We start from the raw sequence: 22,577 nt of genomic DNA on the forward strand, positions 1-22,577 counted from the left end.
TTGATTTTGCCAATAACTCGTAAACAATCCTTTTTATTTCCCTAAGATGTGCACATTAACTGTCTTTGAAAATACAGAAACTTGTTTGCTAAATGAGCCCACACACAATTAGCCATTTTGGTTTACTCTTTATTCTGAAAATTAAAGTTTTAAATTATATGTGTAAAGTATGAAATTACATGCATGAGGAGCTTGCTAATTTCTGTGTTCAACTTAATTACCTACTTAAAAAAAATCCCTGCTATCTAGAAAATGTTATCATTTTCACTGGTCCTTCAGGGGTGGCTGTGCTTCCTCACACAGACAGAAGGAGCAGCATGACAGGCTGCTGCTTTGTCTGCTCTGCAACTCTTCTCTTATAACTTTATGTGTAGACAGAGACATAGTATTACATTCTTCTGAAAGTACTTCATCCTTCTACGGGTTTGATCTCTCTAACCCTTCTTCTGTGTGAAAGGAGACACTGATGAGAGAATGCTCCTAGGATCTCTTTCCAGTATACCAGAAGTACTACTCCTCAACAACATATGGACAGGTATTTCAAATATAGTTTCTATACTAAGACTGCTGCAAAGCTGAAAGTGGGGCTGGGAGAGCAGAAAAGCTGTGGAAATTCTGAACCCTTCTCCTGCCTTCAACTGAATGGGCAGGTATTCTCTGAGCTTTCAAGGTCTCTGGGACATAGCTACAGGTTTGACACAGCCCAGCCCTGCCCTGCAGTGGCATGAGAAACTTCTGGAGAGTGGTCACCATCAGCTCCCAGTTGTCCCCTCACGTCTCCAAACCACATAATTATGTCACGTAGCCTTCGGCTCGACAAAGGTCTCGCTACATGACTCAGAGATCGTGAAGATTAAGCTACTGCTGACCCAGCTAAAGCAGGTGAAGTTGCAAAAATACCTTTTCTGCATCTTTTTAGAGACTGTAGATATGCTTTTACTGCACTCAGTGGTCTGCCTGCAACTCACACTTGGGAGTGTGATGAGCTTTAAAATAGGGAGCTCTCACACTGAACCCAGACAGCTGCTAACACCCGAGGATCCAGGTGTGTCCTGAGTTGTTAGTCTGGGCAGATGTCCTTGGAATAATGGAAAATGGATAGTGTGTCTGCTGGCAGAAGTCATTGTGCTACCCAGCTTAAAAACAGTTCAGTCTGTGTGAAAATCATGCGGGCAGAGACAGCACACAGGACAAAAAAGGTACCTGAGCACTGTTCTTGATCGCTGATACTTTGTGTTCTACATTTCTTTGACGTTCTGAAACCACTGAGTTCTGCAGAGACTTTTCCAGTGGCCCCTGGAACACATTGAACAGCAAATTGGTGGGCAAGTAATAATAATAATAATAATAATAATAATAATAATAATAATAATAATAATAATTGATAGAAACTGTACTGCAAGTTCCAGCACAGAGAGGGAATTCTGAAGCTGGTGTTTAACTGTCTGGAGACTGCTGTAAACAGACAGACATGCTGTAAAGAGACAGAAATGTTTAGTTCTCCACATTTGAAAAATATGCACCTTTAACTTTGAAATCCAAGATATGAAAAGGTGTGAGTATACTGCAGACATTAAACATCTAGTATATTAAATATAGATTATCAGATTTTTAAAAAAGATCCACAGCACAAGACTCATACAGGAATACATATTATATCCATAAGTGATTAACAAAACCACATTTGTTTTAAAAATTCTCTCTCGCATTTAATCATGTAACAGTTTTCCCAAAGTAAGTTTAATTTGGTAATTTGAATTATTTTTTTCTCCAAACAGCATAAAAATCATCAATAACTCTATAAAATATTGGATGGAATGTCTTTTGCATTCCATAGTTAATATGAATTAATGCATTGCATAATTTAAAATACACACATCTGCTTTGCAAAGAATAATCTCTTTAAAACCTTTCCTACAGATTAAAGTCTTTGAAGCTTAGATGTGACAGGGAAGTCTCTCATAGAAATGTTTCCAGCAGAAAGCTACTAATGAAGTTCAAATGTGAGTTGAAAGGGCAACATTTGGCAACCCCTAGAGCACACAAATCACTTCAGTGGAATGAGGGGACAGGATTTGAAAAGCATGTGAGCAGATTAACATGGAGCAGATTAATGAAATGTAATTCATTACCTGTACAGGCATGCTGGCTGCAGCCAATATTCTTCTTTCTTCTCTTAAGCAGTTTGAGATGATCACCGCTATATGCATGGGATTACCGTGATATTTGCCCTGCAAGCACAAGTAAATACAGCTCAGTACAACTCAAAAAAATTCCAGAATACAGGGTGTCCCTCTGGAAATCACAAGCAACATGATGTACGAGTGTCCATGAGCTACAGATTGGTGTGGGTGGAAAAGACTCCCCTTTTTATGCGCTGCTTCAGCCTTTTAGGGCAGCAACAGTTAGTGTCACTGTTATAAAATATTCTAACAATGTTCCACCGAGATTATAAAGACACAATTCCGAGATGTATATCATTTGAAGATCAAATTGCTCCCCTGCTAGCACAGCTGTTTTGAAAGGGCTTTCCTGTCAGCCTATTCTGGGCATGATTTTATCACATCTTTGATTTTCAATAGGATGTTGCTGCTTAGCATGTAGCACTTCTGCCAACGAAAAAGTTTGTAAGCATATCAATACAGTAATGATGCAAGCAGGAAAGCTTCCTCAGCATAAAGCAGAAGACTTAAATTTTAATGTCTATGAACAATTCTCTTTCAAAAAAACCATGTCTGAGATGAAGGAATTAGTAACTTTTGTCTCAAGCCAAAGAACAAAAAACAAACAAACAAACAAACAAACAAACAAACAAATCTATATTTTTACACCACACCAAATAAAGTGCTGAATCACTGATGTGTGACTGAGGACTGGGCACAATTTGAACTAATATTGGTTTATGCTGTATTTATAAAATTGGAATGATCAAGGACTCTCAAGCAGCTTCCTTTACTGTGATGTATTCATTCAGTGTTTCCCAGTATCCTACGTGCCTTTCATTCAGTATCATTCATTCAGATACCCTTCATTCAGTGCTCATAGTGATGGTCCATTCATCAGAGTTAATCCATTTAATTTCTTTTCCTGTGCAGTTTCCATTTCTGGACTTACTCTATTTTCTCCTCCTTATCATTACTCTTTATTTTCATCATATCTCCCTGCCACTCAGAACCTCTTTTATTCTAGCTGTCTCTGAACGTGGCACAATAAGTTTATGCATACTTTAATTGATGCCATATCTTCCTTTGATATCTCATACCAATTGTTATGTTTGATACAAGGGTGTGAATGCATCTGACAGAAACGTGAACACATTGCTACTGTAGGCAACAAGTACCATGGCATTAAATATACCTTTCTAGTGCTTTTCACTAAACATTTCCTGTGAGCTCTTGCATGAAATGTGGAATCTGAAATATGTTTTGACTTCAATTGCAAAGTAAAGAAATACCATATTAAAAATGGTAGTTTTGATTGTAGCAACTTTGAGCTGCTTGGTATTAAATAACATGTGTACTGTGGTTCCAGGTATGGACTAAGGTGGAAGATATAGGGCTCTTAAAACTAAATAACCAAGGTACCAAATGTTCCCTTCCAAGGAAGCTTTGACTCGCCTGGCACTGTTAGCAATGAAATGAAACTTTGTTTCTGAAGTCTTTTCAGGACAGGAAAAGTACATGTCCTACAGTGCAAGCAGTGCACACCCAGAGTAGCAACCACTGCCTCCTTTTCCTTAAAGCAATTCAGGATGGTACTTCGCTCCAGCAACCATCTGTATCAATTACCCTGAGGAAGCAGAGTTATGAACCTGACTGGTTTTTAGGAGCTTCTCTGTAAACAAGAAGTGGTGAGTAATACTACCCCAGGACACGCTATGCCTCAGCTGAAACACCAAGCACTCCCCTCCCTGCCTGCTCTTTCCTGGGCAGTGAGAGGAGACTTGATTAAGGATACACTGCTCATTTCCATGTCAAATAACAGTGCCAAAGATCTGTCACTACATATTTCTCCTTGACAGCTCCATGGCTGTAAGGACAGTAACTACCATGTTGCTGCACGTTTCCTTCAACACCACTGCACTTCAGGTCCAGTAATAAATTCACAGTCCCCTTTATTGGGCATGTTCCAAATCTCTCTCTCCCTAGTGTCCGGATGTAGCTTTGGGAAGGGAATACAGAAATGTGGGAAATGGCTGTGATCTTCCTGCAAAGGATTGAGTGGGGTGTCATGTGGAACTGAGGTCCAACAGCAACAGCCAGGGCAAATTAACTGCTGCAGAGAGTGGTTGTGCTCCAGGCTATGCTCCAGCCCAGTGCCTGACTCCTTAGGGAGCCAATCCAGGTTGCTAACTGGGATGGAAATGACTCATGCTTTTTTTAATGACTGGGTTTTCTGCTCCTTGGTAGACTGAAACTGCTCAGCAAAGGATCAGTTTATTGTTAAGGACAAGCACATGTGAAGGGGAAAAAGTCCTGTTACTAATAAGGCTTGGGATAAAAGCTGGGGAGAAATCTGCCACTGGTGTAAGTCCACTGATGGGCAGATTAATTCCTCTGTTAATTTCTGCTTGTGGCTGTTACTTCTTTTTGGTAGTATAACAGGGTTTCACCTTCCCCCTAGATGGCCAGTAAGTGGCCATGCCATACATTGGTACCTTTGAGGCTTACCTTAGTGCTGACTTACCTCTGCCCAACAGAATTCCAGCACTGCAAGGGTTTAAAGGGGTCACACAAAAGCTATTTAATCAAGTCGAGAAGAAGTAAATATCCTCTCTTGGAGCTGGAAAAATGCATTTATACAGAAGAGGCTCTTAAAAAAAATTCTGACAGTGGGACGTGTTAAAATTCCCCACAAAGGATGCCAGTTATTGGGGACTTTCCTAGTGTTTCTAGACACGATTCATATGCAAAACTTTCAAAAACTCTTTCTTTCTCTCCTTTTCTTTGTTTCATTAAGAGAAAACCACCTGAATCAAGAGATGGAGTGGAAATTCACTTTCCCCCCTCCACTTTTCTTTCTTCTCTAACTCATAAAGCTGTAGAAACAAGCTGGGTCCCTAGTGATTCCCATGCTGGGTCCCTGGTGACACCCAGGCTGGTGCTTCTTCAACTTGATTCAGTTTGAGTAGATGCCAGGAAGGTCAACAGAGAATTGTAACCTGTGCCCCTGGAGCAGCCCCTTTTGCAGTAAGGGAGCAGATGGATTGCAACTCACCACTAATAAAATGATAAATTAATTGTAACACTAAATATCTCAAGAATTGCAACTTATTGAATAACAATAGTTATTAAAAGTCACAATAACCATGTTTCTGACTCTGGAAAAATAATAACACTAAAATTTTTCTGCCTGTGTTTTATATTTCTCAGCTGTAATTACACTTTGGAATGTACTGCTCGGTATTCCCTTATTAATCACCTACTACCAGCTCTTGTTGCTCTGTACTTCCATTTTGTCCTTGGCTGAGGGCAGAAATTGCCCAACATGACCTTGATTCCTTAATGAATAATTGAAAATTATCTCTTATCAGCAAAAGAATAGTATAAGTTGGAAAATTAAGGAATTTAAACCAAAAATGTCTTGAGATGGGGGAATCCTAACTTGGACACTAGCAGCCAGAAGAGGAAGAAAAGTGTGGATTCTTTAGATATGCAAAATTGAATGAATAAGTTTAAACATGTAAGGAGAAAATTTATATTTGTCTTTCGACAAATACCAACACAGAGGAACTGAGGATTTTGCTTTTCTTCTTTCAAATAAAAATATCTGGTAATATTACTGTAATTTTGTTTTCTTAGAAGTTTTCTTCTATCTTCTGTTCCAGTGAGGTCTTTCCATGCCATGAGTTACAACAAATGATCTTATTTGGACTGGATAATTCTCAAGAACTACCAGCATGATGCTAAATATAAGCAAACAGGGGGAACTTGAACTTTCATTCTGAACAGGTGACAACTTTCTGTGAATGCTGATGACATTTCCTTGGAGAAAAGCTTCCTACTGCCACCCGCCATGCACTCTTTCTAATGCAGGGACATCTGTTGTGACAATATCTTACTAGATCGTGGAGAAAAACAAAGAGGCATTTCTGCAAAAACAGTTTGTATGTTATAGCATGCAGAGTTTATGCCCTTTAGCCAAATTTTAAAACAGCTTGAACTCTATGGAGTATGTTAAAGGTACATGAAACAGTGTCTGGGGAAATGCAAGGCTTGATTCTCTAAGCTTCAAGGTCATGGAGAAACTTTAAAATACATATTATGACATTTTAAAATATATGTGCTTTCAAAAAGAACACCAAACAACTGTCGGTTTAGTATCTGAAATTTACTGCTTACTGTGACAGAAATGAAGAAATCTAGACCAGAGTGATTCTCTTATTCTTCTTCCCATTTTTAAAGTTTCAAAATTTTAGCTGATTTTCCTATGGGCAGCTCCATCACAAAGTGGAACCCTGCCAGCCACACTAACACTGGCTGCTCCTCCTGTATCAAAGGTTCTGTACTCTGTACACTCCTGTCTGTGAATACTGGATGTGCACTGCATGAGCAACTGGCTCTGTTTTCAGTGGTTAAAGCAGGGGATTAGGTGTTAGCTGGTCTCAGCTTGTAATGTAGAAGGATGTGCTATGAAACCTTTAGAAACTCATCAGGGGTTTGCCTGATTATCTGTGTGTTTTCAAGGTGACCTTAAAAAAAGACTGGAGTAGGTTTTGGTGCTTTCCAGTTCTGAAATTTGCTTCAGAATTTGGTCATGCTTACTCTTTTTTTCTCTTTTCTATTTTATTTTTCTTTATTTTTTTTTAACTCTCAAAACCATCAGCTGTATTTCTTCTCATTTCTGCCTGAAAAAGCCCTTATTGAGACTTTTAATTGTATACAATAGGAGCTTTGCTTGGAGGTGTGGATGGGTTATTTAGTATGACCATTGAAATGTTTGTTCATACTGAATGAATATTTAAAGAAGCTGATGGAAGGGAGGAGAGATAGGATACAGCAAGACAAAGTCAAACAAAAATATATTTCCTTCCCTATTGCTCCCTTGTGATATGATTATTTTACTAAGTCTGATACTCAGCATCTTTCTGGATAAGCAAATATTTCATCATTCATAAACTCAAAAACAGAGAGTAAAACCCCTTTTGTCTGTCATTTTATTTTTTGGAAAGAACGAAAGATTTGGTTTAGTTGTGCATCTCGAATGTGTGGGTGGGAAGGCATAGCTGTACATACATATTTCCCGTTTTCACCTTCAAATATGACAAATAACACTTCGCCTTGATTTGTTTTCTACTTTTGTTTATGCATCCAGGCACAAAGTCTAATGAAGACAACAGCAGAATACAAAGAAGGAGTCGGTCTCTGTGTTAGCCTGATAAAGGTTAAATGCTTGGGAGATTTTTGAAAGCTTGTACTTAAACAGGCAGTATTCTTAATAAAAAATCTTCTACTAGAAATATGTCTCTGTTTTATCTAGGTCTTTAGGAGGAAGTACCTGCGGCACTATCTATTTAGACTGCTCTTGTTGTACTTTTATTTTTAGATTTCCCCTTTCCCCTCTCAAAATATGTGAGAGAACTTAAAGACAACCTCATTGTTTTAGAAAACTCCTATCATGTGTGGGAAGTCCTAATACACAGCTATGTAGTCTTGTAGTTTTCTCAGAGCGTATGATGCATAACTTCCAGATGATCATAATTTTTTTAGGGCATGTGCATCTAAATTGCAATAGGCAAAGCTGTAAAATCACAGCAAATGAGCTGTGAGGGCAGAGGTCTTTTTCTTTACCCCTCAAATTCCACTTCTGAGTCCCTCCCAGCAATAACTAAAACCACTCAAGGAGTAATTTACAGAAACAGCAGATTTCAGAGCAGGTAGGATGTGATAAAACTACAGAAAATACATTTCTGCAGACATCATCATCAGACAATAGAACTGTACAGACAGGGAGGGGTGAATAATGTAGTGATGCTTCTTATTTGATATTTATTTGATAATAAATAACTTCTTGCTTAAACAAGATTTATTTGAAAGTAAATAACAATACCATGTTACTTAGAAAAGGGTAAAACATCAGAGGTTAGATAGGGCTGATCCCCACATCCCCCTCCTCCTCTGGGCACAAAGACCTGAGTATTACTAACTAATCTCTCAGGCAGATGTTCAACTGCAACTGGGTTCTTAATACTTCAGAATGATCAAAGCCCACAAGAGGTTATTTAGTTTGCTTGTATTTTTACTTCTGTCTGCAAGTTAACTATTTTTCATTTTACAAAAACAAACTGAAACATTTATAAAATGTTAGAGTTGCACTCTTTAAATAAAAACTAGAAACCCCAAAGTATTTTAGTTGTAACATGTAACCTTTTTCATTCTTGTACCAACCATTTTAAAAAACCTTTATTAGCTGACAAGCAGTCACCAGGCTGCAGTTGCTAGGAGCAGACACCTAGCTGCCTTAGCAAACAGACTTCTGTGTGGGGTTTCCCATTTGCATGCCAAAATTTTCTGTAAACAGCTTTAATGGTTGTACTGAAAAACTCACTGGGAGCAGTCTAATACAATCTGAATTGTATTAGACAGCAGGACACACTGGTTCAAAACACATGTCCTACGTTACCGTGTTGAGCTGTTGATCTGGCAGGCTACACGAGTGCTAAATATCTGTAAATAACATTTTGAAATGGATCTTCTGTGGTTTATTAGGAACTTTCTCTATTTTGTTCCATTCTCACCCTTTTGTAAGCTTTAACAGGAAACTGCAACTTAAACATCAATGGCTGTTTCCACTCTTTGCAACTGTTTCTCAGCACCGGGCTTATTAGAATTGTTTGTCGAGCATCAACTGGAATGTCCTGTTTCGGATCAATACTATTTTGTCCCCTTTCTTTGATGTACCAAAATAAATAATCTTAAAATTCCTCATGCATGTTCCTTTCTGGTATGGAGGCTTTTGTAAACAGTCACTTGAAGTATGGAGCCTTTATATGTTCATTTGGTTCTATCTGGAGAAGCATAGGGATATTCAGTGCTCATGGCAGATGGAAACAAACTGGGCAGTATAACCAGGAACATGACACAGAATCAGGAATGAACTGCTGTGTTACTGTTTTAAGCAGCATCATGTAAAGATGTATTTGTTTGTACTACATAGAAACAGTGAATTTTACATGGAAAAAAAAAGCTTTAATATATGTTGTTTTAGAAGACACAAGATACCTTCAGAAGCTATTCCAGGCCTTTCCATAAAAACAGCAAGAGATGTGTAGGATAAAGTAACGTAACTAAAGAACTATTTCCCAACTCCTTACTATAACTTCCAAAAGCCTGTTTTTATATAACTGGTTGGTGTGCTTCTGCCTGACCTCTCCCTTTGTAAACAGACCCCAAGGTGTTAATGGTGTGTGTGCCCACAGACCTGCTCATTCAGGCATAATTCCATTACCCTCCCTCCCATCATTTTAGGCTCTAGCAGGGCTGGGGAGCTGGTAAAGTTCACCAATACTGGAGAATCTGCTGTGAAAATTAAATTAATTTCATGAATATACATAATTTACAGCAAATTGTTTCCCAGAGCACACAAGTATACTCATTAACTTGGGTTTCAATGGTAAATGAGCAGAGCAGTCTTTCTTATTCCTGTAATCTGTTATTTCACTTTTATAAAGGAAGATTTATGTAATCAGATTTCACCCTGAATACCATAAACAGAGAAGTGACATGTTATTAATGTCATTAATGTTGCCATTAATGAGAAGGGATTGCTTTCAGAAGTTATCTTGAGACTAGAGCATAAATAAGGGCTTCAGTTATGAATAGGATGATTCTGGGAATGTCTGCTTTTGTCCTGATGGGGTTGTCCTGCCCTGTCACAGAGCACAGCACAGACAGTGGCTCCTCCTGAGAGCTCATCTGAACCCACACTTGGCCCAGGCTGCATGCCACAGAGTTACTTCTTGTCTAGCAAGCACCTGAGGGGTGCTCCAAGTTTCCAGCTGGAATGTGTGGGGGGAAGGATATCCCAGAGCTGAACGGGCAGCTGCCCACCAGCATCATTCCTAAATGCAACGGTGGGACACTGGGACACAGTGTCCATCTCTGATTCCCAGGCTCCTTTGAGCCTCCCCTGCCCTGGACCCCGGCTGCACTGCAGCCTGGCTGCTCTCCCCCAACCCAGGATTTTGGCATGTGAGTCAGGAATGTGGACAGTGCCTACCTTCCATAAGAGTCTCTGTGCACTAAATCCATTTGTGTATTGCACAGGGGCTTACATCAGGGACAGGTATGCTGTCACGTAAAAATGTTCCTTCTGAAAACTAGGATGTAATTGTCCATGGGCCAAGGTCATGCAGACTCTTACATCTGCAATTTGGCTCCTAGAAGTGCTAGGCAGCTCTTCAAAGCTTAACATTTGCCCTTTATATTTTGTCGTCATAACAACAGCACAAACCATCTCCTTGTGACTAATCTGCTTTGCTTTTCTCCATCTAGATTTTAAGAAGGAGAAAGAACTCTAAGCATAGTTTCCCTGCTCCTTCCCCCACTGCCTCTGAACATTTTATGCTTCTTCCCTTTCCAAAACTGCTGCTGGGGGGAGCAGGAGCTCTCTAGAAGATTGACAGAGAATTTAACCTTAGAAAGTGACTGTGCTGTTCTGTCTCCCACCGAAAAGCACAGCAACAAAAGGCTGCTCTGCTATAAAAATGAATCCAATTTACTGACTGAAGAATAATGATGTAGGAAACAAATATGAAGGATTTTAACCTAAAATGCTAACCCTGATTTTAATACAGCATGTGCATTTATACCAGATTAATGTCAAGAAGAAGAGATGTTTCAATGAAAGCAAGAAATAGAGAAGCAAATTACAGAGACCTAGCAGTGACCACAGATGCTTAGCTAAGTTTCTTAACACTATTTTCAAGTGCTTATAAGTTTTTCAAATTACATATTTCCTGGTCAGTGTCTCTTTTAGCCTGCAGATAATTTTGGAAATGTAAGCAGTCTAAGCAGGAATGCCACATTCCATAGTTATTTCTCTAATAGTGAGAGAATAGGGATGGTCCCTGTGTTCCAAAAGCAGGGGTGCCAGGCAGACCCACCTTCCTGCTTGGACTTCTACCCTTTGCCGTTCACAACCACCAAGATTGCCCAAAACTGTACTGGCAAACTAATAAATAAACTATTTGCAACTGAGGCAGGCAAATTTTCTCCTTTCACTATTTCCATTCTTACTTTCACAGAACAAGTAAACATATTTATGTAAAGATGTTTCAGTAAACAGTGAGAATAGAAGATTTTCTCAATTTTATAACAAAAATCTCAGGGAGATCTTTTAGGCGAGGTGTGCTTGGCTGTGGTGCTGTAGACTCCTAGAAATAATGCTCTCCTGACTCAGTAACAGCACCAGGAACCTTGATCCTAAGTGATCCTTGTCAATCTAGAAAACAGCTGCACAGGCCACTTATGAAGTGTGCATTGCTTCCTCTTCCAAGGCTGCCTTTCACTAACCATCCAGTTGTGTTTCTGATTGAACATTAGTCTCTCAATCTGTGTTTTGTCAAGAACTGCAGGTTGCTGTTGAATAGCTTTTGTGTGTTCTCTAACTGAATTTTTCTTTATTATTGCTATTGCCATAGCATTTAGGAACCTTTACCACAGCTCAACATACTATGCCGTGTACATAGCGATACGTGTTGGTTTCCAGCACTATCTATTTTGTCACGTATTACTCAATAGGGCAGCACAATTCAAATGTTGTGCTCACATCATGTATTGAGGTTGGACAGCTCTGTGTGTGTGCACGATGCACACGGATCTGTGCATCTGTGTGTGGTTCAGAGGGGAAGGAAGAGGAGGGAACTGTGAAATTTCAAAGAAGTGCTTGCACTAGAGAGCGAAGCAGAGAAAAGTGGGCTCATGGTAACTAACTTTCAGAGAAAGTCAAACCAATGCTGTTCACAGAGTCACCAGATAGGAAAAGGTGTTTACAAAAGCAGTTTCCTCCTCTGTTTAGGAATCCAGTCTTTCTTTCACCAGTCAGTGAAAGATCTCATTAGTTTTAGAGCATACCATTCCAGCCTCCCTTTCCCTAGGTGGTGTGTTGGGACAGAAAGGACCATGGCATTCTACTCTGTACATCTGTCACATATTTCTGGTGCTGTCTCATGAACCTGTCACAAACTAGCTCAAACTGCAAGAGTTAGGTATCTGCAAGGGCTTCCAGCTGTGGGTGGAAAGCCAAATGCCCCTTTCCAATCTTCTCATATATTCAGCAATAAAATGCAAGCAGCAATGCAAAAGATTAGACCCATAATTAGATAATTTGCATCCTCAAAGTTAATAATATTACAGAACATACTGTCCATGCTATGTGTCATGTTAAGTCCATTAATAACACTTGACAGCTGATAACAAGGATAGGCTGTCAGCTGATTTCAGCTACTACAGCAGTTCTTTACTGATGTACTTACCTAATCAGTGAAGAAATAATTTTAACAGCTGCAGCAGGAGACTGCCTGTGCATCTCTACAGGACATGCAGCCCATACTTTGGCTGAAAATGCATTTATCCTCTATGTTCCATACCTTAAAAGTTGTAACACAGTGTTTTATACAAAAGTCAAAAATTCTGGTGTCATGGAATTATTAGGACAGTATAAATTATTTTTCTTATCCAATAATAGGTTATCAAACATTGCAAGAACCTGGTCCTACTCCAGCCTATTCCAATTATTTTGGAAATCAGAAAGTAGACTGTGGGTGATAGTGTTCAAGATCAGGAAAAGCTCCACCAGAGAAAGTGCCATCCAGTTTTTGGTGGTTTATATGTGTATTTTGAAAGCAAATGGATAGCATAGGTTATGTGTTGTCCTGATGCAATGAAGAAAGGTCAACATTGATAATGATGGGCAGAGCTGCTGGTTTTCTTTTTTTTTCTCACCTAGAAACATTCTACTGCAATGCTCAAGATTCAGACCCTGGTTTATAAGCAGTAAAATTCCAGTATCACACATGTCCTCTCAAGGAGTTCATAACACTGTTCAGCTGTAATGATGGGATGACTGAACATTTTGGCTTGTTCTGGAACTGTGACTTAGACCCTAGCACCTGAGAAACCATTTAATCACATATCACTTAAAACTCCCCTCCTCTTGCCTTTCTAGAATAAGCCTCCTTTGCTTTGTGCTCCTCCTGAAGCACATCATGATATAATTTACAAATGTGACAGGATTTAAAAGAAATTCAGGTTTTCATTCAGGCCATTTTCACAGATTATTACATGAACTCAAATGAGTTCACTCAATGCCTGATTGCTTGGCTTGGTGTGCCCAGTTTGGCAGAGCACACAGAGCTGATGATTCAAGTGTTGGTAAAAAATTTAGAATAAAATAAACGGTGCAAAGAGCTGAAGGAACAATGAGAGGCTTTAATTTTGCAGAACTTGTATTTAAATATGTTCTAGTCCTTCTGCCTGTGCACATTGTGATGATACAGTCAGAAATGTATTGTCATTTAAGCCACCAGTGGAACATACCAGTGCAACTGCTTGGCCTGAAATGATCTTTCCACACATCTGCCCCATGGAAGAATCCTTTACTAAGGTGATATAGCTTTGTGGTAAAATGTGCCAAGATCATTACAGAAAGAACAAGATTTCTGCAGTTGAGTAAATTTGGTGTTTAATGAGTACTGAAATTATGAAAAGTGCTGCTCCAAAAACCAGAAAAGAAACAAAAAGTTATTTTATTTTTAAATTACAGGAGGCTGCTTGCATAACATAGGATGAAAAAGCAGTAGCAATGGAAATAGTGTCATATTTTTAAGAGATCACCACTAGGGATAAAAAGAAGAAAGACAGAGCTGTAAAGAGAACAAAGTAATTGATGAAGTCATGCTAAGATTTTCCAGGCCAGTGTGAGTGTATGTACATATGTCTCAAATAAAGAAAATGTTTGGCAAGCAATATAATTATCATTTAGGTACTTATGGAAAACACCATCAAAGAAAAGAAAAACCCCCAAACTTTCATTAAACTCAGTGGCATATCTGCTTTATGCAGAAGACAGATAGATGTCAGGAAGTAGGTGACTAATGAAGTGGAACTTTGAGAATCCTTGCCTTAGATAAACAATTATTAGAGAAACAGTCAGACAATCAAAATAAATACCATTTTGCAGAAGCCTAATGGTAAATCCTTTAAGTTATTCATAACAAATAATCCCAGAAAAGCATAAAACAGCAAGCATGCTAATGATTTACAGGGGTTCCTTTTTCATGGTGCTGCCTTAAGCCCCAAGCATGTTTTTTATTCCATAGTTAAATATCTGGAGGTGTCTGAAAGGTGGTAATTACATTTGTAATAAACATGAGCATCTATAAGCACTGTACAGTGTTATTTGTAAGAGCTCAGTGAAACACAGATATGCACCAAGCTAAGAGCTAAGAAGTCACAGCATTTGTATCCAAGCTGCATGCACTGAAACAGGAATTATTGCTCCACAGAAAGACATTGGAATTGTTATTTTGAATTATCTTGCTGAAGGCTCAGTCTTCCCATAGCTACTCGGAGTCTATGGCACTCGAGGCAGCTCTGAGCTGGGCATTGGAACAAACTGCATTTGACAGAGCTTGCCTCCAGACACCAGAAAGAGTGTGCAGTGCAATTTATCATTTGAAGAAATGACCCACCTGCAGGAGCTTCCTGACTCTTTTCAGGTTGTGGATCAAGAGCAGATTCTTCTCCTGTGAAACTCGGTCCAGCTGTTCATCCACTTGTATTACTAAATTCTGTAAAAGGATCATTGCCATTGCTTCATTGTTGGCTGCAGCCTCCCTAAAGAATCAATGAACAACAACCATGCATATTTAAAATGTTGAGTGATGTGTCAGTCTAGCAGTACAGAAAATTATAATCTATTCAGAAATCTAGGCAGCAAAAAAAAGACTTTAAGTATATGGTGACTTGCATATAGTTAGAGGTAGTGAATAATTATTTTTATGATTTTGTGATTTGAGTTTGTTTTTTTTTTATATTCCTATAGATATGCACCTATAATAAGAGGGTGAGGTGTTAGCACAGAGAGTAGAGTCAGCCAGAGGAGACAACCAGGGTTTTCTAGTCTGTGGTCCAGTGAATATTTAAATACTTCCACCTCACTTGTCAGATGAAATGGGGCTTATGCAAACTGTCCCTCTCACTCAGTCACACAGATATAATTTCTGAAATTGCTGCCCAGTTTCAGACAAAGTTGGCAACAGGCTTGAAGTCCAAAAGATAGAATGTTCTTACAAATCTCATGGCAATCTGGCAGGTTGGTAGAAGAAAGGAATCCAAATTAGCGCCTCCACTGAGGAAAACGGCAGCAATAACCTGCTCCAGGAGGCAACAGCCAGATGGCCAGGCAGCAGATACATCTCTTCACACCAGGCACCAGATGAGCCTTCCCCCAGCCAAACTATTTGGGGATACAGAAGACTCTGAGGCTGCTGGTGAAGGGTATATAGGGGACACAGGATGCAAACACCAACAAAGCCAGGCTTTACTGGTTCTGCTGTTCATGGTACAGCTTGGTATGTGCAGGGCAGTAGCATTAGTGAGCAAAATTGAGGAGAAAAAAGTTTGGACAGAGTGGCATCCTTGTCCTTGGGACAGTCTCTCTCCTTGCCTCACAAATAGCAGGTTTGAGATACACCTGCTAACTCCACATCTGGCAGAAAGGAGATTTTAATGTTAGCTGTGTTGTCACAGCCTCATAAATAAGGATTTATAAACCGTAAAAAAAGATTATATTATTTATACTATTATAAGTAATTATTAATATATATACTTATATATTACTTTTTCCCCCCCTTCACAATAGTCCTGTGGATTTGGCATGAAAAACTGAGATGTCTCTTTCTGGTATGACTAATTTTTTGTTGGTTTTTTTGGTGTTTTTTTTTTTTTTTTTCATTTAGTTTGGAATTTCCTTCAGATAACTCTCAAGTGAACTCTCAAATTTGTGCATAAATTGACCCCCTAGAGAACAGTTCCTGTAAACAACTGGCTTGTTCCCCAGAATTATCCAGCTTTAAGTGCAATTTTGGACAAGTGAATAATTTTATGCTGCAAGAGGTAAATGTATAACATTTCCATTGAAAATTAACTTGCATTATTTTTTTTAATCCATTTTTATTGGATTTTGTTTAGCAGTAAGTTCAAATGTGAATCTTCACCTCCTAGTATTACCTAAGTTTAAATGACTAAATCCATAACTAGTGAAATAGTATTACTGGAGTGTAGATACCTGCACAGTTTGTAAAAGAGCACCCTAAAGCCTGCCAGCAAACAAAACAATTGTTGGTGATTGAAATAATAGGAGACAGAATGAATGAAATCCTACCAGTCCTGGCTTTCTATCCATTGTGCTAGAAGATGTCGGATTTCCATGGGGAAGTTATCATCGTAGAACTGCTCTACCTGCTCCAGAAACTTTATTTCCAGTTGTTGAACTTGACTCCACTGGGACATACTATAAAAGAAAGGAATTAAACATGTTTGCAATTGAAAAATGAATATGAATTACTAATCCAAACTGGATAAATCCGTTATTTTCACTGTAGCTCTTATATACTTCGACACTTTATTCTGTCTTTCAAAATGGGTGGTACTTGAATAAATTTAGTCAGTTAAAGGGATGAGGGAGAAAAGTGAGCAAGGCCATTAAAGAAGTTTTGGCTCTTACACTTTAATGGGCACGTCTGTCAATTCCCCTCCTTTATATAAATTTTTTGAGATACTTTATGATGCTTATAAATTGGCAAAATTTAGACACCATCTCTCATCAAGAGAAGTTTAGGATTGTACTCTTCAAACCCAGGTAGATCTATTATTATTGAAGAGGAGTGGATAGCAATGATTTTGTTCTCTTCTTCTATGAGTGAACTCATACCACCCAAATTTTTCCTAAAGTCATCATGGTTGTGTGTTACTGTGCTTGTTCCTAAAGCCCCACATTTTCTCTTTGGAGAGTACTGCTTTGCAGCCTAAATCTAGTACATCTTGTATAATTTAAATTGCCATAGAATTATATTTGATGTGCCCTGGGATCTCAGACCTAGGGCTGGGATCACTGGGCTTTGCCAGCACCCTGATCCCATACTAGAGGTGTTCTTCCATTTCATCTTAACAGAAGACACAAAATATGCTCAGGGGCTTAAAGATGAAGTGGGCCAACAAATTATGGATCTGTTGGAACATTTTTGATAGAAACTTTTCCTGAAGAAAAAGACAAGATTTCATCAAAATGGACATTTTTGTAGAAAGTTGACCTTTTTATATGCAGCTTTTCTATTTCCAGTTCTGAATCGTAGTTTCAGAATGTCAACAGTTTCAAATAAAGACATCATATTTTTAATACTGTAGTCTTTCATTTTGCATTTTTTTAAAGTCAGAAGAAAAATATAAAATGTAGTATCTCAAGGTTTAATAGAGTCCTGAGCACTTACTCATGCAAAAGTGACAGGTTTTAGTTTCTCAACAGAGGCTGATAGGATGATTCTGTGTGTGGTATCAAGGACACCGTATATAACATCAGTGGAAATATGCATAGTGACATTTCTCTCCTCTTTATTACTTCCATTCTGAGAGGAAAAAGAATATTTACTTTGTTTCTTGAAATTGCTGATGAGGAGTTAGGCACAGGAGTGTTTCACTGTCTGTGTTGCTGTATTGACAGTTACAAGGAATCTCAAACCTTATTTCTGGTGATACATACAAGGAATCAAACAGTAATGCATAAATAATTTATAGGATAAAATCAGAGAATTGTTAAGTTTTGGAAGGGATCTGCAGGATCACTGAGTCTGGCTGTAACTTTTTTCTGAACTCACACTCAGGAAACCCCCCCGCCCCGATTTTTAAGTCTGTTCAATTTCAGTGGGAGTGTTTATTGTAAATACTAGTGAATTCTGGTGATCATGACATCATAACAAGATTTTAGCAAGAAAAGTTAATATTTTTATCTAAACAAAAACCAAACCAAACAAAAAAACCCAAACAAACAAACAAACAAAAAAACCACCAAAAACCCCAAAAACCAAAAAGCAAACCCACAAGAAAACAAAAACAACAACAAGAAAACCCCAGAAAAGAAGGATTTTGTCCAGCCTGCCGTGTAAATTGCAGGGATGCTCACATGCAGAAACTTTCAAAGCACACGGGTAGGGTTTGTCCCCGAGATCTCTGTGACATGCTCGGTACAACCCATGCTCCCCTTGCACAAAAAGTTTTGCAGGGACAGCTGAGAAGGTCGGGCACTTGGAGCTCATTCTGAATGCCCCCTGAAGGAAACTGAAATAAAGTTTTCAGGAAAGATGCGGCAACACTGTGTACAAGAGCACGGAGTGAGAGGACAGGGGGAACGGGCTCAAATTGAAAGAGAGTAGGTTGCGATTAGACATGAAATTTCTTTACTGTGAGGGTGGGAACAGGTTGCCCAGAGATGTGGGCTCCCCATCTCAGGAGGTGCTCGAGGCCACGTTGGACGGGGCTCTGAGCAGCCTGGTCTCTAGTGCAATTACATGATCTTTAGGGTCCTTTCCACCCCAAACCACCCTGTTATTTATTGTCAGGCGGCTGGCAAAGGAGCGGGTGCTGCGCTGGAATGGAGCTGTGTCCGGCCTCACTCGGGGCAGCGCAGCCAGCCCCGCTTTTCGGCTGCCCAGCTGCTCTCCCGGCTGCCGGCTCTGCCTGGAGCCCGTTCCCACCGGCCCCGCCTGTGCCGGGGGTCGGTGCGCGCCCCGGCCCGGCCCGGCCCGGCCCGGCCCGTCCTGGCCCATCCCGGCCCGTCCCGTCCCGCCGCCCCACTCGCCTGTGCCGGGCCCGGCCGAGCTCCGCCGCTGCTGCCGCCGGCTGCCCTCGCCCCGCGGGTTTAAGCGGCCGTGCCCGCCCCCGGCCCACGGCAGCGCCTTCCTGTGCGTCAGCCCCGCGGGGCCCGGCCCTGCCGGCCCGGCCCTGCCACTGTCACAGCAGCAGCCGTCACCACAGCGACCTGCGTGAGGCTCAGAGCGCGGGGGGAGCTGATCGACTTCAGGACGCTGAGAAGTACAGAAATCTTTCCCATTCGTGCTGTGGGGGCAGAGGCCTGGGCCCCGCCGCGCTGGGGGATGGATGGCATCCCTGAGGGCTCAGGGTTCCGCCGTTCCCCCAAAAGCCGCGGAGGCAGCGGAGTCCTCGCTGCCCGAGCTCTGCTCAGTGAAGGCCAGTGGAAATGATCAGGGCAAAGGGCACTTCTAGGAGGAGTTGGGCAGCGAACAAAGCGTCTTGTGCCTTAGAATCATAGAGGGTGGACAGCCCCTCCAAGAACATCGAGTCTAACATTTGACTAAACATCACCATATCAACATAAGACCCACAGTCAATTTGTTTTTTCGACACCTCCAGGAATGGTGGCTCCACCACTTCCCTGGGCAGTCCATTTGAATGCTTAGCCACCATTTCCACACTTTTCTTTTCTTTTTTTCTCCCACCTTTTCCTTTTTTTCCCTTTTGTTCAACCTGAACTTCCCCTGGCTCAGCTTAAGTGTGTGCTCAGACCTACCCTCTGTCCTTTAGGTTTCAGCAAGCATAAGAGCCTGGTTAGCTTATGTGGATCGTATCAGGATAGTGAATTAGTAATTTCAGGACCACCCAGGAAATAACATTGATTAGCAATGCGATTTTGTGCTGTCAGTAGGGGGAACTATTGCACTGTATTTCTTTTAAATAACTATCGGTAACTATTTCTTTCTCTATTACATTAAGCACTCATTTTCTAAGCATCCTTAAGCAACAGCTGTCTGTAATGATGAGAAGACAGGTAGTTCATACCATTGCAACAAAACAAGATAGTAACAGGTTTTCAATCCCCCTTTTGCTTGCTGTTTCTCTGCTAAACCTAGAAAAAAATCTATATTGGTGGAGTGGTTGATATTAAGACAACACAATGCTTCCTATTATCTGATGGAAGTATCTGTTCAGGCTTGCTTCAGGAGGCCGTAAGCCAGAAGTTCAGCTAGGTGATCTCAAAATCCAGGGTAATCAGAGGTCATTCTTTGTCTGAGATTTGGAGATCAGTTATGTGTTAGCACACTGCAAAGGATGTGATGGTGATTGGAGATGTGAGGGAAAGTGGAGCAGGACTGGAAAGAGATGGTCTGGGTCAGTTCAGGGAAGCTCTAGAGATCAGTGTGGGTAGGACTGAGAAAGAGATGGCTCAAGGCAAGTGGTGGGTACTGCCGGTCTAGCACAGGAGGAGGCTGCGAAGGAGACAGTGCCTGGGCTGAAAGAAGTTTAGGAGCCAGGAGTTGTGGCTCACGTTCAGTGGAGTTCAGCAAGATAGGACAGGCCAGGAAAGGTTAAAACCACCACTGGGTTTGATGGGTCAAAGTTAATCTTCACTGTGTAACGCTTCATTCCACTTCATCGTTGTTTCAGCACTGGTCAGAGCAGGAGAGCAAGAAGCAAGTGTCTGCATTGTGTGGGCTGTTTAAGGGAATAAAAGGTCTCAAGCGATGGAGAAGGAATTCAGGACATAGTAATCTTCTCATCAAAAGTTCACAAAATTTTTTCTAGGAACACTGAGCCAATTTATTACTTTGATCTCTCTGACCAACCTGTAATCAAGATTACCATCTCTCATGTTTGGCCTCTAGTCATTATACTCCTTGACTAACCTTTAATTAGAGTATGTGTCATCTGTCTTTTACATAAAGGAGATATTCAGCTTGCACATGCTCTACATGTGTTATGTCTTGTAACTGAACTGTTCATAGGGTTTTTTTGTGCATTCAGAACATGGACTTCTGGTCTCAGTGAGGCGAGCAAACATTGTAATTGTGAGAAGTTTTCTTGCTGACAGTGTGGTTCCTTCTAGGCCGTACAGCATAAATCAGTAGTTTTGTGTGCAGGTCACATCCCTTACTGTCCTCTGTTTGAAGAAAAAAAGAAGAGCAATGTTGACCTAAAGTTACATGTGATAATAATCTATTTATGAATGTTGGAGAGAACTCTTATTTCTGTGTTTGTATGTTGCCAAAAGAATGGTCATTATGCCTAGAAACAGAGGTTTTTGGCTGTTTGGTGGTTCTTAACTGCTGAAATACTTACTGCTTTCCCCCTTCCAGTAATGAGTGAAATGTATGCAGATATATAAATCCATATAAAGATACATATCTTGCCCAAATTCAGCGTGATATCAATAATAAAAAAATTAACTTGCCACATGGAGAATAATGAGAAATAAGGAATTATATAAAATAAAGTTTTCTTCTGCTGACTTGCATTCAGGTCTCTGCTTTCAGGTGGTTTGTCCTTTTGATACTGCAGTCTCTGGCTTTACTTTTTTTTGTAGGTGCAGGTAGAGTGACCACTTGGCAGTGCATGAGCAAGACAGAATGAGTGACCTGTAGATAGATGACTTCTGTCATTTTTGCTGCCCAGGCCCTAATGGAGAGTCCATGGGGATCCCATCCTTACTATGGGGGAAAAGATCTTCTACACCAGTTCACAGCAAAGTCAAGGTGAGAGGTTCTGTTGAGCTGGGACAGTAGGAATTTTCATCTTTTATTGTCTATTATCTTTGAACAACAACTGGGTTGTTTTGATGTGTGCCTTTTTCATCACTTTACCTCTTGATGTCTTATTTGCAGTTTTGCACTGGGTGCTTCAGTGTGTATCCTGGGAAAACTTGGAGGTTTTTATTCTCTAAAGAAAAGATTTGTATAGTTCTGGTGAGATTTTTTTCCTTAAGGAGAAGGAAGCCTGTGCATCTTATAGAAGTTAAGGCCAATGCCACTTTTTTGTGGGACCATGGGGTCCTACAGTCACCATGCAAACTTCTACACTGACAAAATTAAGGTAGGGAGAAATTACATGAAAGGACTCAGTTCCACCAGAGTGCCAATCTGTCATTGTTTATGGAAAGGACACATGCAGAGAAATGAAGGAAGCATGGAAAGAAGTGAGGGTAAAGAGAGCAGTTTAGAAGAGGCAGGAGAAGGAGAGAAATTCTGGGGGCCTTGTATTAATTACCATGTAGTATAAATGAAAAATTGCTATGTAGAGCACCACTGTAAATAAACTTTGCCTTGTATGTCTGCCCCAGTCATCATTTTTTCAGCAGTTTTCAGCTCTTGAAATGCGTGATTGATTTAACCTGTCCACTTCCTGAATGAAATAATGCAAATTTGAGGTTTACTTTTCCTGAATTACTCTAGAGTCAGGTTTCCTTTTTTGGTTGTGATTATGTAAATTGTTAGGAATGCAGTAGTGTTATTTTAACAGGCTTTTTCACTCAGTATAGTCTGTGGGAGCTCAGGAAGCTTTTCTCTTATACAACAGCTTCCCTAACAATTGGTAATGATCACTTTTTGTTTGTGCAGATCTTGAAGACTTTAAGATGAGTGGTTTCCAAAGTAGAGTGTGAGAAAGGAATACACAATCAGTGTTAGTTGGTGAATGTTGTGGGTTTTTATATCTGTAGCTGTGAGGTAGAACTTGGAGGACAAAATGAAGACCTTTGCAGGTGCAACTTGGTTAGAAAATAGGTCAGTG

The 22,577-nt window shown here is 40.2% G+C and overlaps 2 protein-coding genes across 21 annotated transcripts in view; one reads left to right on the forward strand and one right to left on the reverse strand.

The window, feature by feature from the left end:
- The window catches only part of STAT4 (signal transducer and activator of transcription 4), a 41,751-nt gene extending 22,768 nt beyond the window's left edge, over positions 1-18,983 (reverse strand). For 2 of the 4 annotated variants that reach the window (XM_086898515.1, XM_086898514.1), the window contains exons 1-5: positions 18,856-18,983; positions 16,387-16,515; positions 14,693-14,837; positions 2,133-2,231; positions 1,204-1,296 (exon numbers count right to left, since the gene is read on the reverse strand). In XM_086898515.1, coding sequence (XP_086754641.1) covers positions 1,204-1,296; positions 2,133-2,231; positions 14,693-14,837; positions 16,387-16,514 — 465 coding nt within the window. In that variant the 5' untranslated portion in view covers position 16,515; positions 18,856-18,983. Of the gene's footprint in view, positions 1-1,203; positions 1,297-2,132; positions 2,232-14,692; positions 14,838-16,386; positions 16,516-17,491; positions 17,627-18,855 lie in introns of those variants that run through there. The other 2 variants (XM_023930733.2, XM_023930732.2) reach the window with 1 other exon arrangement.
- MYO1B (myosin IB) overlaps positions 18,748-22,577 on the forward strand; it is a 136,381-nt gene continuing 132,551 nt past the window's right edge. For 9 of the 17 annotated variants that reach the window (XM_086898501.1, XM_086898500.1, XM_086898477.1 and 6 more), the window contains exons 1-2: positions 18,945-19,088; positions 21,376-21,544. The gene's annotated coding sequence lies outside the window, so the exon portion shown is untranslated. Of the gene's footprint in view, positions 19,089-21,375; positions 21,545-22,577 lie in introns of all 17 variants that reach the window. The other 8 variants (XM_086898478.1, XM_086898473.1, XM_086898479.1 and 5 more) reach the window with 3 other exon arrangements.

This window comes from Cyanistes caeruleus, chromosome 7, assembly GCF_971803275.1.
Source record: "Cyanistes caeruleus chromosome 7, bCyaCae1.hap1.1, whole genome shotgun sequence".
Lineage (NCBI taxonomy): Eukaryota > Metazoa > Chordata > Aves > Passeriformes > Paridae > Cyanistes > Cyanistes caeruleus.